At 48.1% G+C, this 18357-nt stretch overlaps 1 protein-coding gene across 1 annotated transcript in view; it reads right to left on the bottom strand.

Annotated features, from left to right (window-relative positions):
• The window catches only part of si:ch211-140l13.3 (centromere protein J), a 147350-nt gene that overhangs the window by 28202 nt on the left and 100791 nt on the right, over positions 1-18357 (bottom strand). Inside the window, exons 11-12 of the mRNA XM_067989562.1 lie at positions 16178-16306; positions 7463-7615 (exon numbers count right to left, since the gene is read on the bottom strand). Of these exons, the coding sequence (XP_067845663.1) occupies positions 7463-7615; positions 16178-16306 (282 nt within the window). The remainder of the gene's footprint in view (positions 1-7462; positions 7616-16177; positions 16307-18357) is intronic.

Genomic DNA, 18357 nt, shown 5'->3' with positions numbered 1-18357 from the left:
ACCCGCCCCATTTCCGGGTTCCCCACTGACGCGCTGACATGCGCACGCAGCCCCTGCATGTGGGACTCCCGCCGGCAATTAAAGTCGGCGGGGTGCCACTTAAAGTAATTGAACAGGTACTTCAGGTTGTTTACAGACCTGATTGATCTGTTATTTTAGCAGGGATAGGATTTTGCTATTGACTGGGACTGTTTCCCGTAATGGGGGAAACACTCCCAGTTCAAATGGATGTGTTGCAGCCATCAGCCTGTGGCAGCTGCAAAGGTCCATTTGACAGGTGGGGGGGGGGGGGGGTGGGGAGACCCTCACTCATTGCAGGAGGCCACTCTGTCACTTTGGACAAAGTTTGGCCTCCACCACCCTCCTCCTAACAATAAAATTCACCAACTTGCACTCTTACCCCGGTGTCCAGACACCTTGCGGACCCCCTCAGATGTACATCTTCCGGATGGGGACCGCCATAGCTGCAGTCATGACCTCCTCGGAGGGCGAACAGCATCACCAGCCTCACCGGCCACACTGCCCACCTCTGACACGTGGAGCTCCACAACAGAGTGCTGTGACACATCCACCTGCATGGCAGGAGGGAGGGGAACCGCAAAGAGAGATGCGTCGCAGTGGGCACTACCCTCGCCACAGGGTCCACAGACCGAGGCTCAGCTTCCTGGACCTCTCTGAGCAGCAGTGCACACCGAGGCTCAGAGTCACTCAACATGTAGTCGTGGACATCTGCAGCTCCTTCATGCTGCGCTGCTCCTGGCTGGCCCGAGCACCATCTTCTTACCTGTCGCTGTCAAAGTCACCACTGCCCTCAACAACTTCTCCTCCGCATCCTTCCAGGGTACCACCGGGGACATCGCCGACGTCTCTCAGTCGTCTGCACAAAAGAGCCCTGCAAATACACCTACACCCACTCTGCAGTGACACAATGGGTGGCATCAGTTGTGGGTCTTCATTGTGATCCTCAGGAAAGGGCATTATTGCACAAACCAGACAAGATTCGCAAAGACGTGGCAGTAGTGGTGACAATATAATATGTAATGTGAGTTGATCAGAAATTAAATATAAGTAAAAAACATGACAAACCCTCAAACACCCTTGTGCATCCCCTTCGTGCTCACAACACGTTTGCCTTACGCTTCCTACTGCACATATGTGATGCGTGCCCTGTGGCTGCAGCACAGGTAGTGGCAGGTTGAGTGAGGCTGACCGTGAAAGAGATGCATGAGAGGGTGAGTATGAGATAGAGCCATGAGATTGTATGGAGGATTGGGTTGATTGGTAGTGACGGGATGAGTACTGGTGAGGTGAGTAGGTGCAGGTAAGATGAGGATGAGGATGAGGTTTGAGTGGGTGTGAGGAGTGATGTGCAGAAGGAGATGTGGGGTGGGGGCGGTGATGTGGCAGATGGAGTGTAGGGGAATGATTAAGTGTACTCACTTTGGCTGACCCACTTAGGTCATTGCAACGCCTCTTGCACTGTATGGAGGTGCGCAATATGTTGGTGATGCAGGTAACTTCCTCTGCCACCTCGAGCCAGGCCTTCTTGGTGGCAGAGGCAGGCCACTTCCTCCCGCCCGCCGGGGGGAAGATCTCTGTCCTCCCCCTCCTCCTCACCCCATCCAATAAGAGCTGGAGTGAGGCATCATTAAACCTGGGAGCAGCCTTCCCCCTGGGCTGCTCCATGCTGTAATTTTTCCTATTTCTTGCACCATCAGTCAGTGGAGGACTGCCCCTTTAAATAGACCTCCTCCAGCTGACAGACCTTACTGCGCATTCGCAGTCCACCCACCGCGCAGCTTAGCAGCCGGGAACCCAGAACAACAGGTAAGTGGATCCAATCAGCCTGCGATTGCGCGCGAAGCAGTCTGAATTCACCGGGCGCCTTAACCAGGCGCCCAATCAACCCCCCGCCATCATGGTAATATCAGGCCCAAAGTCTCTGGTGGAAACAGGTGGGAAGGTAGGGTAGGAAGGGGAGGGTAGAAGGAAATTGGCTGAAGGTGAGAGAGTTTCTGGCCTCTTCCCATCTGACTTTGGGGGAACGAGTAGGAGTGGATGGAGGCTAAAGGGAGATGAGTTACAGTTTAGCAAAGAAGAGGGGAGGATAAAGGGGTTGAACAGATAATTTAAATGGGAAGAGGTGGGGTAGAAATGGGAGTGAGGGTGTGGTAAGAAGGGGCAGGGGAAGGAGTAGTAGGATGGGGAAAGTATAGGGGACATGACAGTAGTGAGAGGGTGGTGGAAGCATGTGTGTTTGGGGAAGGAGATGAGAATAGAGCCGCTAAGGGCTAAATTTTCCCTGCAAGCCTCAACCACTTGAACCATTTGTGGTTCTTTTCCCTGTCACATCATGCCATACCACCCTCCACCTTCCACCCGAAAGGAAAGAAGAAACAAAAAAGATGGAGACGGAGACAAAGCTGAAGCGTTTTCAACCATCTTCAGCCAGAAGTGCCACGTGGATGATCCATCTCGGCCTCCTCCCAATATCCCCACCATCACAGAAGCCAGTCCTCAGCCAATTCGATTCACTCCACGTGATATCAAGAAACGGCTGAGTGCACTGGATACAGCAAAGGCTATGGGCCCCGACAACATCACGGCTGTCGTGCTGAAGACTTGTACTCCAGAGCTAGCCACGCCTCTAGCCAAGCTGTTCCAGTACAGCTACAACACTGGCATCTACTCGACAATGTAGAAAATTGCCCAGGTATATCCTGTCCACAAAAAGCAGGACAAATCCAATCCAGCCAGCTACCGCCCCATCAGTCTACTCTCAATCATCAGCAAAGTGATGGAAGGTGTCGTCGACAGTGCTATCAAGCAGCACTTACTCACCAATAACCTGCTCACCTATGCTCAGTTTGGGTTCCGCCAGGACCACTCGGCTCCAGACCTCATTACAGCCTTGGTTCAAACATGGACAAAAGAGCTGAATTCCAGAGGTGAGGTGAGAGTGACTGCCCTTGACATCAACGCAGCATTTGACCGAGTGTGGCACCGAGGAGCCCTAGTAAAATTAAAATTAATGGGAATCAGGGGGAAAACTCTCCAGTGGCTGGAGTCATACCTAGCACAAAGGAAGATGGTAGTGGTTGTTGGAGGCCAATCATCTCAGCCCCAGAACATTGCTGCAGGAGTTCCTCAGGGTAGTGTCCTTGGCCCAACCATCTTCAGCTGCTTCATCAATGACCTTTCCTCCATCATAAGATCAGAAATGGGGATGTTCGCTGATGATTGCACAGTGTTCAGTTCCATTCGCAACACCTCAGACAATGAAGCAGTCTGTGCCCGCATGCAGCAAGACTTGGACAACATCCAAGCTTGGGCTGATAAGTGGCAAGTAACATTCGTGCCAGACAAGTGCCAGGCAATGACCACTTCAACAAAAGAGAGTCTAACCACCTCCCCTTGACATTCAACAGCATTACCATTGCCGAATCCCCCACCATCAACATCCTGGAGGTCACCATTGACCAGAAACATAACTGGACCAGCCACATAAATACCGTGACTACAAGAGCAGGTCAGAGGTTGGGTATTCTGCTGTGAGTGACTCCCCAAAGCCTTTCCACCATCTAAAAGGCACAAGTCAGGAGTGTGATGGATTACTCTCCACTTGCCTGGATGAGTGCAGCTCCAACAACACTCAAGAACTCGACACCATCCAGGACAAAGCCCACTTGATTGGCACCCCATCCACCACCCGGAACATTCACTCTCTTCACCACCAGTGCACCGTGGCTGCAGTGTGTACCATCCACAGGATGCACTGCAGCAACTAGCCAAGGCTTCTTCGACAGTACCTCCCAAACCCGTGACTCTACCACTGAGGAGGACAAGGGCAGCAGACACATGGGAACAACACCACCTGCACGTTCCCCTCCAAGTCACAAACCATCCCGACTTGGAAATATATCGCTGTTCCTTCATCGTCACTGGGTCAAAATCCTGGAACTCCCTACCTAACAGCACTGTGGGAGAACCTTCACCACACGGACTGCAGCAGTTCAAGAAGGCAGCTCACCACCACCTTCTCAAGGGCAATTCGGGATGGGCAATAAATGCTGGTCTTGCCAGCGATGCCCACATCCCATGAATGAATAAAACCAAAAGCAAAAAGAAGAGTTAAGAGGAGAGAAGCAGGAGAAGAAAAAAATTCAGAAGCAAAAGAGGAGAGAGAAACAGTAACTAGATGTCAGAGACAAGTAAGAGAAAGACTTACAAGCCCCGATTTTAACCTAAACTTCATGGCAGGAATGACGTGGGTTCTGGTCTGACACCCGTTTTACACCCTGTCCAATTTTACTCTGCACTGAAGTCAATGTTCCCGCCGGATAATTCAAGTTTAACTTCTGCTACCATGTCCAATGCTGTAGGAGACTAGTAATATGTTAAAAATCTTATTTCTGCGTGCACGTCCATGTCAACATTTTCCATTGTAAATTCCTATGTCCAAATTTATAACGGCAACTGCCGAAGTAAACTGGTCACACTGTAATTACACCTTCCTGCCAATAGTGGCAGTCTAGCGCCTCACTTTTGCACCTCCCAGCTCCTCAGCCTGCTCCAGAGAAACTCCTATACTATAACCAACTCTGCTCTGTAAGTTTTATCAGTTAACTATAAATAATAAGATAAACTCAAAGTATTATATGAAAATAAGGACAGAATATATGACTTTAAAATGGGGGACTGAATTACATTTGTGTGCCCTGGTCCATTTATGCTTTGTCCTCTAATCTCACAACACCTGAATACAACACTTGGTCTTGACTCCCCCTGCGCGATGCTTTGGGAGATTATGGGCCAGAAATTCTGGGCACCGCGATCCTGACAATTATGCCGAGTGGGCAGTGGGAGGGCACCTCATTTGCACAGGAATGACAGACACTGGCTCTACCCCAGGCACATCTTGGGCTCCTGCCAAACCCAAGCTTCCAGAAACTTCAGCATCCACCTGCTATCCTATGGGAGGAGCCTGCACATCATGCCCCAGAGATACCTTTTCACTGCCAAGCAAGCAAAACAAAAATTTTCTTTAAAAAAAAAGCTACGCTCATCTTTGGAGGTCCTGGTCACTCCCTTGACCTGGACCCCTTGATGGGGCCCACTTGTGTCCTTCTGAAGATCAGTTCACTTCATCTCATTGGGTGTCCTAGCTTCCAAACATACCATGTTCTATATGGGCCAGGAAAGAGTAAGCTCCCAGCTTAAGGAGTCCCCACCCCTGGGCCAGCTCCTTCCATGTGAGTGGCCTTGTGTAGGGTAGTCGGAGGCTCTGCCCTCTACAAAGCCGAGCAGGAAATGCCAGCTTTGGTTGGGATCTGGATATACAGGGCCCCAGCCTATTTCCAAGCCTGGACTTCCACTGAAATTACAGTGGGTGTCTGCCAGAATGGCCAAGGAAATCCCCCATAAGCTTTGCATACAATGCACACTGTGTGCGCTTAACTAAATGTCACTTCATGCTATTTCCATCACCCCTGGGCACAATATACTTATTTTTCATTACTCCCAAGTATTTATTTGCATCTCCAAAGTAGATGGCACTGTGCGGCGCTATGCTCCTTAGCATTATTCATTTGAGACTAACTCAATTTAAATTTCTTAATGTTAGTGTCAGCCTTGATTCATGATGTGGAGATGCCGGTGATGGACTGGGGTGGACAAATGTAAGGAGTCTTACAACACCAGGTTATCGTCCAACAGTTTTATTTGAAATCACAAGCTTTCGGAGGCTTCCTCCTTCGTCAGGTGAGTGACGAAGGAGGAAGCCTCCGAAAGCTTGTGATTTCAAATAAAACTGTTGGACTATAACCTGGTGTTGTAAGACTCCTTACATTAGCCTTGATTCAGTGATAGCACTCTCACCTCAGAAGGTTGTGCATTCAATCACCACTCCAGAGGCTTAAGCACATAATCTAAACTCACATTTCAGTGCCGTAATGATGGAGCACCACACTGTCAGAGACGCTGTGTTGCAGATGAGACATTAAACCGAGACCCCATCTGCCCTCTCATAAAAAATCCCATGGCACTACTCAAATAAGATCAAGTGCGCTGGTCAACACTTAGTCTTCAATATCACTAAAACAGTTTATCTAGTCATTTATCTCATTGCTATTGGTGGGACCTTGCTGTGAGACAAATTGGCTGCCACATTTCCCTATGTTAGAACAGTGAACACTGCAAAATTATTTCATTGATTGGAAGGGCTTTGGGACATCCTAAGATCATGGAAGGTGCCAAATAAACTCAAGTTCTTTCTTTTCTTTAAACTTTTATAACTATCTTGCTTCATAATTTCTTTACCCTTTATGTTATTTTATAATTCAACCAATCTCACTGTAAACTTAAATCTGCTCTCCGCTTAAGATCACTCTACATGGCTGTCTCTCTCTGCTTTGGCCTGTTTGCTCTCCGCTCCTCCATGGCTCATTTATTTTTAATCTGTTCAATTGCTTCCATTTATGTTTATATTTTCACCCACTTCGGCCCTCCATCTCTCCATCTATCGTGGCTCTGTATTCGCTTTGGCCATGCTCCTTTCCCTCCATAGCTCCCTCTGTTCATTTCAGCTCCCTCTCTCCACTTCCCTGTGGTTACTCCTTCTGCTTTGGTTCTTCTTTTTCTGCATTTTCTTCTTCTTCTGTGTGCCTCAGCCCAACTATCTCTCCACTTTCTCATGTCCAATCATCCATATAAGTCTACTTCTCCAAATATATATTTATTTCAAATTGTTATCCTGTATCCCATATTATATTTGCCTCCACCAACTCCCTCATTCCCCAATGTTCATTACCATCCTACAGTATCCTAAATACCCACTGCCCACCTGAAAACTATTTATTTCCCCAACTACCCACTGACCCCCAAATATCCATTACCCCCTTAATTTGCACTAGCTGCCACACAAATCTCCCCTCAGCTGTCTTCTCCCTCAGTACTCAATATCCACCCCTTCAACTATTCATTGTGACCATACCCACTATCCTTCCCCCATTTACAACCTACTCCCTCCACCATTAATCACTTTGCCCCAACTGAATTCCTACAACATGCTACTTACCCCGATTACTCATTACCCCAAACCCCAAATACTCACTAACCACAGTACTCCCTATCCTCTCAACTACTCACTACTCCGCCTACCCCTTCTACCCAACTACCCTTAATCCCCAATATTTTTCTCCCTCAACTATTCACTGCCCCCCCCCCCCATATGCCTCACTTCCACAGTCCCCTAAACTACTCCCACACCACTTCCCAATTCATCACAAAACTGACTCTCCTTCCCAAACACCACTGGCCTCGCTTACTATCACCAACGCCACACCATATTCACTTCTTTATAAAACACAATGGACAGTAAATTGTCGGAGCGATTGCCCGACCAGTACTTGCCTGATTTTCCTTTCCATTGATTAAACCCCCATTTCCTTCTGATAGTACTTACCAACTCGGGATCAGGTGTTGATTTATCCTGGAAGGGTGTTTTCCGTCCGGTTGGAGTTCCACTTCTGCTTCTTAAACGGACAGGAGACCTGCCCTGGATTTCTCGCATCTCTGTTTTCTGTGTTTCAGGCTTTTTCACAACTTTTTCTGGAACCTGCAAGACATACAAGTGTTTTTAAGGAAACTGCAGCCTATGTCAGTTCTTTAACTGTTCCTTTTCAAAAATAACATAACAAATAATTATATTTAAGTATAATACTTTTTAATGTCCATTTCAGATGAATCAGAGGAATATTTTTGTTTAAAGCCAATGTTCAGAGCATAGGACTGTACCACTTGGACTTTGTTGGACTAGTGTAGGAGGCCACAGAGAAAGATCAGAGTGGGAATGGGATAGGGAATTGTAGTGATAAGTCAGAGAGGCTAGCATCACACCCACAGATAAAAGAGATATTTAGTGAATCAGTCACCCAATCTGTGTTTGGTTTTCCAGTACAGATCAGCTGGTACAGTATATTAAATTGGAGGAGGCACATATAAATCACTGGCTCTGACGGAGGAATATTTTGGGCCTTGGATGTTTAGGTAAAAGAGGTAAATGGACAGGTACTGCATTTGCTTTGGTTGCATTGGAAAGTATCAGGAGAAGGGCAGCCAGAAGTGGGTTGCTGGAAAAGTGAACAAGGGGATCACAGAAGGAATAGTTCCCCCCAGAAAGCAGACAGGTTAGTGGATGAAAATATTTGCTTGGTGATGGGAATTGTTACCGAAGGGTTAATCAAATCAGACTGCTATTGATTTCTCTTTATATTAATTTAATTGTGTTCAGTAACTTTTCAATTGGAACTGATCTCACTAGAAGTTTGATTATCCCTTTGATATGGACAGATCCTGTAACAAGACTTTGGGAGGCTTGTAGGTGCGAGTGAGTATGTAGATGGAATGCCATCTGTAAATTATTCGTCTTTTAACATCACAGGGACATAAGAGAGGTGTGACAATTTTATGGTGATTAGGGGCCCGATTTTAGCAGGGCTGCGGGTTCTCGGCGGATGGGCTAGCGGGCGCGTGGGTAACGCGCCCGGTGAAATTAATGGGTTTCCCGCGCGATCGTAGCAGGCAAACCACTAATTGGATTCACTTACCTGCTCCTCCGGGTTCCCCGCTGCTGATCTGGGCATCGGGCGGGCTGCGCATGCGCAGTAAGATCTGTCAGCTGGAGGCGCTCTATTTAAAGGGGCAGTCCTCCACTGACAGATGCTGCAACCAATAGCAAAGATGACTGCATGGAGCAGCCCAGGGGGAAGGTTGCTCCCAGTTTAATGATGCCTCACCCCAGGTATCAATACATGGTGTGAGGAGGAGGGGGAGGACAGAGATCTTCCACACGGCGGGCGGGAGGAAGCGGCCCGCCTCCGCCACCAGGAAGGCCTGGCTCGAGGTGGCAGAGGGGGTCACCTGCACCACCAACATATCGCCCACCTGCACACAGTGCAGGAGGCGGTCCAATGACCTCAGTAGGTCAGCCACAGTGAGTACACGTAGTCTTTCCCCTACACTCCGTCTGCCACATCACTGCCCCCACCTCACATCTCCTTCGGCACTGCAAACACTACTCTGTCACATCACCCCTCATACCCACTCAAACCCCATCCTCATCTTACCTGCACCTACTCACCTCGCCAGTACTTACCCCGCCACTACAACTCAACCCAATCCTCATACAATCTCATGGCTCTATCTCATACTCACCCTCTCATGCATCTCTTTCATGGCCAGCCTCACTCAACCTGCCACTACCTGTGCTGCAGCCACAGGGCATGCATCACATATGTGCAGTAGGCAGCGTAAGGCAAACGTGTCGTGAGCATGAAGGGGATGCACAAGGGTGTTTGAGGGTTTGTCATGGGTGTTACTTATATTGAATTTCTGACCAACTCACATTACATATTATATTGGCACCACTACTGCCATGTCTTCGCGAATCCTGTCTGGTTTGTGCAATAATGCCCTCTCCTGAGGATCACTATGAGGACCCACAACTGATGCCACCCATTGTGTCACTGCAGAGTGGGTGTAGGTGTATTTGCAGGGCTCTTTTGCACAGATGACTGAGAGACATCGGCGATGTCCCCGGTTGCACCTTGGAAGGATGCGGAGGAGAAGTTGTTGAGGGCAGTGGTGCCTTTGACAGCGACAGGTAAGAAGATGGTGCTCGGGCCAGCCAGGATCAGTTCGGCATGAAAGAGGCTGCAGATGTCCACGACTACATGTCGAGTGAATCTGAGCCTCCGTGTGCACTGCTGCTCAGAGAGGTCCAGGAAGCTGAGACCCTGTGGCGAGGGTAGTGCCCTCTGCGATGCATCTCTCTCTGCGGTAGCCCTCCCTCCTGTTGTACAGGTGGATGTGTCACAGCACTCTGTTGTGGAGCTCCACGTGTCAGAGGTGGACGGCGTGGATGGCGAGGCTGGTGAGGCTGGTGATGCTGTTCGCCCTCCGAGGAGGTCATGACTGCAGCTATGGCGGCCCCCATCCGGAAGATGTACATCTGAGGGGGTCTGCAAGGTAGGTACATGTCGCTGGACCCCGGGGTAAGTGTGCAGGTTGGTGACTTTGACTGTCAGGGGGAGGGTGGTGGAGGCCAAACTTTGTCCCAAGTGACAGAGTGGCCTCCTGCAATGGGTGAGGGTCTCCCCCCGCATCTGTCAAATGCACCTTTGCAGCTGCCACAGGCTGACAGCTGCAACACGTCCATTTGAACTGGGAGTGTTTCCCCCAGTATGGGAAACAGTCCCAGTTTGCTCTAAAATCCCACCCCTCCTCACATAATCCCTTAATCAGGTCAGTTAATGACCTGAAATACCTAAATAAATATTTTCAAGTGGCATCCCGCTGGCTTTAATTGCCTGCGGGATTCCCACCAGTGGGGGCTGCGCGCGCACGCCGGCGCGTCAGCGGGGAACCCGGAAGTGCACGGGTTCAGGGCGGGCTCCGGTCCTGCGCCGGGATTCTCTGATTTTCGGAGACCCCCGCCTGGAACGCACCCGATAGCGGGTGCTAAAATGACGCCCATTGAGTTCATTTTCCCCAGCATCAGTCCAAGGTTGTTTAAAGCCATGTTTAAGGTCAAGCATAGATATATTTGACATTCTGATGCCATACCTTCTACGACGGGTTACACCTGAATGTAGCCGGGACCAATGTCCTCACGGGGAGGTTCGTTAGTGCTGTGGGGGTCGGGGGGGGGTTAAACTAGCTTGGCAGGGCGGTGGGAACCTGAGTGTAGATTCAGAAGGGAGAGAAGCAGAGCTGGAAATGGAAGGCACAAAATTAGTAAATGAGTTTGGAAGGCAGAGGAAAGAAAGGTTAGAAACTAGACAACAAAGGAGTTTGGCAGTGCTTAAGGTATATACCTCAATGCAAGGTGTTTAGGGAATAAGGCAGATGAGCTAAAGGCACAGATAGACACGTGGAAGTACAATATCTTAGCTATTAGTGAAACATGTTTTAAACAGGGGCAGGATTGACAGCTCAACATTCCTGGTTACAGGGTTTTCAGACGAGATAGAGAGGGGATAAAAAAGGAGGGGGGTGGCAATATTGGTTAAAGGAACAATTAAGGCTATAAGGAGGGGTGATATATTAGAAGGATCATCAAATAAGGCTATATGGGTTGAGCTAAAGAACAAAAAAGGGGCAGTCACACTGCTGGGAGTGTACATTAGACCCCCAAACAGTTAGAGGGTGATAAAAGAGCAAATATGTAGGCAAATTTCTGAGAAGTGCAAAAACAATAGGGCAGTAATAGTAGGGGATTTCAACTACCCTAATATTAACTGGTATACAATCAGTGCAAAATGTTTCGAGGGTGCAGAATTCTTAAATTGCATTCAGGAGAACTTTTTTAGCCAGTCATAGCAAGCCCAACAAGAGTGGGGGCAGTTCTGGATTTAGTTTTTAGGGAATGAAGCTGGGCAGGTGGAAGAAGTATCAGTGGGAGAGCATTTTGGTGGTAGTGATCATAATTCAGTTAGATTTAGCATAGTTATGAAAAAGAACAAAGAAACAACAGGAGTAAAAGTTCTAAATTGGGGAAAGGCCAATTTTACTAAGCTGAGAAGTGATTTAGCAAAGGTGAACTGGAAACAGCTACTTGAAGGTAAATCAGTGTCAGAGCAGTGGGAGGCATTCAAGAGGGAGATTCAAGGGGTTCAGAGTAAACATGTCACAAAGATAAAGAGTGGGACTGCCAAATCTAGAGCCCCTGATGACAAGGAGCATACAGGGTAATATAAGGTAAAAAAGGGAAGCTTATGTGAGACACCGAGAGCTCAATACTGCAGAAAGCCTAGAGGAGTATAGAAAGTGCAGGGGTGAAATTAAAAAGGAAATTAGGAAAGCAAAGAGAGGGCATGAAAAAATATTGGCAAGTAAAATTAAGGAAAACCCAAAAATGTTTTATAAATACATTAAGAGCAAGAGAATAACTAAGGAAAGAGTAAGGCCTATTAGAGACTAAAAAGGTAACATGTGTGTGGAGGCAGAAGACGTGGGTATGGTTCTTAATGAATACTTTGCATCTGTCTTAACAAAAGAGGGGGACAATGCAGAGATTATAGTTAAGTAGGAGGAGTGTGAAATATTGGATGGGATAAACATAGTGAGAGGGGAAGTATTAAGGGGTTTAGCATCTTTGAAAGTAGATAAATCGCCAGGTCCAGATGAAATGTATCCCAGGCTGTTAAAAGAAGCAAGGGAGGAAATAGTGGAGGCTCTGACCATCATTTTCTGATCCTCCCTGGCTACAGGCATGGTGCTGGGAGATTGGAGGACTGCTAACATTATACCGTTGTTTAAAAAGGAAGAAAGAGATAGACCATGTAATTGTAGGCCAGTCAATCTAACCTTGGTGGTGGGCAAATTATTGGAATCAATTCTGAGGGACAGTATAAATTGTCATTTAGAGAGGCACGGGTTAATCAAGGACAGTCATCATGGATTTGTTAAGAGAAGGTCGTGTCTGACTAACTTGATTGAATTTTTTGAGGAGGTAACAAGGAGGGTCAATGAGGGTAATGCGTTTAATGTAGTGTACATGGATTTTAACAAGGCTTTTGACAGGGTCCCACATGGCAGACTGGTCAAAAAAGTAAAAGCCCATGGGATCCAAGGGAAAGTGGCTAGTTGGATCCAAAATTGGCTCAGTGGCAGGAAGCAAAGGGTAATGGTTGATGGGTGTTTTTGCTACTGGAAGGCTGTTTCCAATGGGGTTCCGCAAGGCTCAGTACTAGATACCTTGTTTTTTGTGGTATATATTAATGATCTGGACTTGAATGTGATCAAGAAATTTGCAGATGATACAAAAATTGGCTGTGAGGTTGATAATGAGGAGGAAAGCTGTAGATTGCAGGAAGATATAAATGGACTGGTCAGGAGGGCAGAAAAGTGGCAAATGGAATTCAATTCAGAGAAGCACGAGGTAATGCATTTGGGAAGCGCAAACAAGGGAAGGGAGCACACAATAAATGGGAGGATACTGAGAGATGTAGAGGAACAAAGGAACCTTGGAGTGCATGTCCACAAATCCCTAAAGGTAGCAGGATAGGTAGATAAGGTGTTAAAAAGGCATACGGGATACTTTTCTTTATTAACCAAGGCACAAATACAGAATATAAGAGCGGAGAGGTTATGCTAGAACTGTATAAAACATTGGTTAGGCCACAATTTGAATACAGTGTACAGTTCTGGTCACCATATTACAGGAAAGATGTGATTGCACTCGAGAGGGTACAGAGGAGATTTACGAGGACGTTGCCAGGGCTGGAGAATTTTAGTTATGAGAAAAAATTGGATAGGCTGGGGTTGTTTTCTTTGGAACAAAGGAGGCTGAGGGGAGATTTAATTGAGGTATATAAAATTATCATGGGACTAGATTGAGTGGATGGAAAGGACATATTTCCTTTAGCAGAGGGGTCAGTGATCAAGGGGCATAGATTTAAAGTAATTGGTAGAAGGATTAGAGGGGAGCTGAGGAGAAATTTTTTCACCCAGAGGGTGGTGGGGGTCTGAAACTCACTGCCTAAAAAGGTGGTAGAGGCAGAAAACCTCAACTCATTTAAAAGGTACTTGGATGTGCACTTGAAGTGCTGTAACCTACAGGGTTACGGACCAAGTGCTCGAAAGTTGGATTAAGCTGGATAGGTTTGTTTCGGCCAGCACGGACACAATGGGCTGAATGGCCTTCTTCTGTGCCATAACTTTCTATGATTCTATGAAGGATATAGCCAAATTAGAAGAATTGCTGAATAGATTTTATAAGTTAATTTTTATTTTTATATATAAACAACCTAATTATTTTCAAGGTTTATTGTTTTGTCACTAAAAAAAGTCAGCCACATCCATTCTTCATCTGGGACAGTGCACAACTGCCCTGGATCTCTCTCAGACTTCAGTGTGAATGGGCTCGATTTTACCGTCGGGTTTCCTGTGGGTTTCCAGCGGGGGGGCCCCGAAAATCCCGATATCCAGGCACGTGACCGGATCGCGCCACGATCCCGACCACTTCCGGGTTCCCCGATGACGTGCGGGGGTGCGAGCGCAGCCCCCGCTGGTGGGAATCCCGCAGGCAATTAAAGCCAGCGGGATGCCACTTGAGTGCATTTATTTTGCTTGTTCAGGTCATTAACTGACCTGATTAAGGGACTGTGTGTGATTTTGGAGAAACATGGGACTGTTTCACACACTGGGGGAAACAGTCCTAGTTGAACTGGACGTGTTGCAGCCGTCAGCCTGTGGCAGCTGCAAAGGTCCATTTGACAGGGGGGGGGGAGACCCTCACCCATTGCAGGAGGCCGCTCTGTCACTTGGGACAAAGTGTGGCCTCCACCACCCACCTCCTGACGGTCAAAGTCACCAACCTGCACACTCACCCCGGGGTCCGGAGACATGTGTCTACCTTGCGGACCCCCTCAGATGTCCATATTGCGGATGGGGGCCGTCGTAGCTGCAGTCATGACCCCCTCGGAGGGCGAACAGCATCACCAGCCTCGCCATCCACGCCGTCCACCTCTGACACGTGGAGCTCCACAACAGAGTGCTGTGACACATCCACCTGTACAGCAGGAGGGAGGGCTACCGCAAGAGAGACGCGTCGCAGAGGGCACTACACTCGCCACAGGGTCCACAGACCGAGGCGCAGCTCCCCGGACCTCTCCGAGCAGTAGTGCACACGGAGGCGCAGATTCACTCGACATGTAGTCGTGGACATCTGCAGCCTCTTTCATGACGAGCTGCTCCTGGCTGGCCCCAGCACCATCTGCTTACCTGTCGCTGCCAAAGTCACCACAGCCCTCCACAACTTCTCCTCCGCATCCTTCCAGGGTGCAGCCGGGTACACCGCCGATGTCTCTCAGTCATCTGCGCGGAAGAGCCCTGCAAATACACCTGTATCTACTCTGCAGTGGCACAATGGGTGGCATCAGTGGTGGGTCCTCATAGGGATACCCAGGAGCGGGCATTATTGCACAAAACAGACAGGATTCGCGGAGACATGGCAGTGGTGGTGCCAATATAATGTGTGATGTGAGTTGTTCTGAAATTCAATATAGGTAACACCCATGACAAACCCTCAAACACCCTTGTGCATCCCCTTCATGCTCACGACACGTTTGCCTTATGCTGCCTACTGCACATATGTGATGCATGCCCTGTGGCTGCAGCACAGGTGGTGGCAGGTTGAGTGAGGCTGGCCATGAGGGAGATGCACGAGAGGGTGAGTATGGGATAGAGCCATGAGATTAGATGAGGATTGGGTTGCGTGTTAGTGGCGGGGTGAGTACTCGCGAGGTGAGTAGGTGCAGGTAAGATGAGGATGGGGTTTGAGTGGGTATGAGGGGTGATGTGACAGAGTAGTGTTGGTGGTGCCGAAGGAGATGTGGGGTGGGGGCAGTGTTGTGGCAGACGGAGTGTAGGAGAAAGACTACGTGTTCTCACTGTGGCTGACCTACTGCGGTCATTGGAGCGCCTCCTGCACTGTATGCAGGTGGGCAATATGTTGGTGGTGCAGGTGACCCCCTCTGCCACCTCGAGCCAGGCCTTCTTGGTGGCAGAGGCAGGCCACTTCCTCCCGCCCGCCGGGTGGAAGATCTCTGTCCTCCCCCTCCTCCTCACCCCATCTGATGATACCTGGGATGAGGCATCATTAAACTGGGAGCAGCCTTCCCCCTGGGCTGCTCCATGCTGCAATTTGTTCCATTGGTTGCAGCATCTGTCAGTGGAGGACTGCCCCTTTAACTAGAGAGCCTCCAGCTGACAGATCGTACTGCGCATGCGCAGCCCGCCCGACGCGCAGGCCAGCGCCGCGGACCCCGGAGGATCAGGTAATTGATTCCTATTAGTGTGTTGCCTGCTACGATCGCGCGGGCAACCCACTAATTTCTCCGAGCGTGTTGACCACGGTCCCGAAACCCAACCCGCCGGAAACCCGCAGGCCTGCTAAAATCAGGCCCAATGTGTCAGGAGACATGCCTTCCAGCTAGATGGCTGGCAAACATTTGATAATGTTCATCACAAGTCTAACAGCATGTAGCAGTAGAATTGTTACAGTAGCAGTTCAAATAATGTATTGACTTGAATTCATCATCTAATAAGAATTATCCACTGGATAGCTACATTAATGAGAACAGAAAGAGATTCAAAATATATATCTATGTAGCACCTTTAGCTCAGGGTCCACAGGGGTCTGTCTCCTTTCAAGAGGCATCCTCCTTCCAGTTGGGGTTGAACTACGACTTCTCGGGCTCCATGAGACTGTTTGTGATGTACCTTTAATAATGGCATCTGATACCTGGATATTATTGAAGGTAATATATATTACTGTAACAACTTATCACTATTTGAGCAAGAAACACACATATTTTAATCAGCGTGCATTATATAACAAGTATTCTGGTTAATCAAGTATTAATCACAAATTCACTATTGCAGGGGCAATGTGGCAGTGTTTTATGACGTTACAGCATGCAAAGCTAGAACACAGTTTTGAACAAGTGATTCCCAGTATTGATGTTCCCAATCTCTGCTGTGTCAACTGGTTTTCTACATACAGAGCATGAGAAAGGTGCGAGAAGAACTCCCAAGGTATGGGAGCAGCATTCAAATGTTGGGCTTTTGAAAGACTTGAATTGTTGAGGGTAAAAGTTGACTGTGACAAGATGGGGCCAGTTTTCCTCTACTCTGCACCCCTCTGGGTAAAGCTGCATGTGTACTTCCAAGGCGGTTCTCAGGGGGAGGTGGGGCATTCTTGCCTGGAACAGGTGATTGTACTTAAATGCTATGGTAATGAGATGGAAACCATGTCAATCATACTTCCCATCTCATTTTGTTGGGTCTCCACTTGGGGAGGTCCAAACCCAGTGGTGCCGACTGCAAGTGAACCCTACAGGTTACACCCAACCCCCTCAGACTGGAGATTTGAGAAGGGGCTGGCAGTACCTTGCTCCCACCTCAACAAAGGTTGGTTTTTCACCTTACAGGTCCAACAAGGAGCATCATTCAGACTGATTTTGGACAGCAGCCAGAAGCCCCTTGCCATTTCCCAAAACCAGACGCCATTAATGCTGCTATAGGCCCAGCTGTTGGGTGCAGGCCTCTTCCAAACGTTCATGAGCCAGGAGAACTTTGGGACCATGATGATTAGATGTATCCTCAGATCCTATTGGGCAGAGCACACTTCAGGTGTGTTCTGCCTGAATTGCACTTGTGGGGGGGCGGGGGGACCTGGGGGGGAGAAAAGAAAATCAGCCCTATTGTCTAGCTTTTCTTGCTACATATTATAGCACATCAGTTAATGTTTGTGATGCTACTTTCAATTTCTATCTTTGTTTAGCCTCTATATATTGTGATGTTAAACTTTGGGAATTTCATTATTATTGGTACTGCTCAACGAAGGCGATTCATTGTACATGGAAAGGCATATATGTGTATGATAGCCTTCATGCAATGGGTTTGGTGAATGCTATCAATATAATCACTGGGCCCAAAAATCAGCAGGACATGATCCCGGCAGTTACTCTGGTGCCCTCCAAAACAGACTGTACTGGAGTATGCGGGGTCAGTGGGAGAGCAGCTGACTTGCATGGGGCTTGGACTGCCTGCAGCATTACAGGTACATCTCCGACTCCAGCCAGCTCCGTGCTGCTGGAAACACTAGTGTGCACTGATCAGCTGGGTAGGGGTGCCTGGTAATGGATGGGCAGAGGCTCTGCTCTTACAAAGCTGAATGAGAAATCAGTTGAGGCCTAGCATATCCAGGTTCTGGCCAATTTTTGAGCTGTTCTACCAGACTCCCGCTGGAGTTACAACGGTTTTCCACTGGAAAGACCATAGAAATTGGGCCCCACCACCTTTAGCTTTATTTAAATGTTATATATCTATATATATTTAGTTGGAGGAAGTACTAACAAAGCTGGATATTTAAACTAGCTCTATGACTATCAGGAAAGACTAAACATGCTGGGGCTGTTTTCTCTAGAAAATAGAAGGCTGAGGGGTGACCTAGTCTTTAAAATTATTATGGGGCTTGATAAGGTAGACGTAGAGAAAATGTTTAACTTGTGGGGAATCCAAAACTAGGGGCCATAAGTATAAAATAATCACTAATAAATCCAATAGGGAATTCAGGAGAAACTTCTTTACCTAGAGAGTGGTTAGAATGTGGAACTTGTTACCACAAGGAGTAGCTGAGGCGAATAGCATAAATACATTTAAGGGGAAGCTAGATAACTACATGAGGGAGAAAGGAATAGAAGGAAATGCTGATTAGATGAAGTAGGGTGGGAGGGGCCTCGTATGGAGCATAAACACCGACATAGACCAGTTGAGCCGAATAGCCTCTTT

Source organism: Heptranchias perlo, chromosome 8 (genome assembly GCF_035084215.1).
Source record: "Heptranchias perlo isolate sHepPer1 chromosome 8, sHepPer1.hap1, whole genome shotgun sequence".
Lineage (NCBI taxonomy): Eukaryota > Metazoa > Chordata > Chondrichthyes > Hexanchiformes > Hexanchidae > Heptranchias > Heptranchias perlo.
This window is presented reverse-complemented; position numbering and strand designations above follow the sequence as displayed.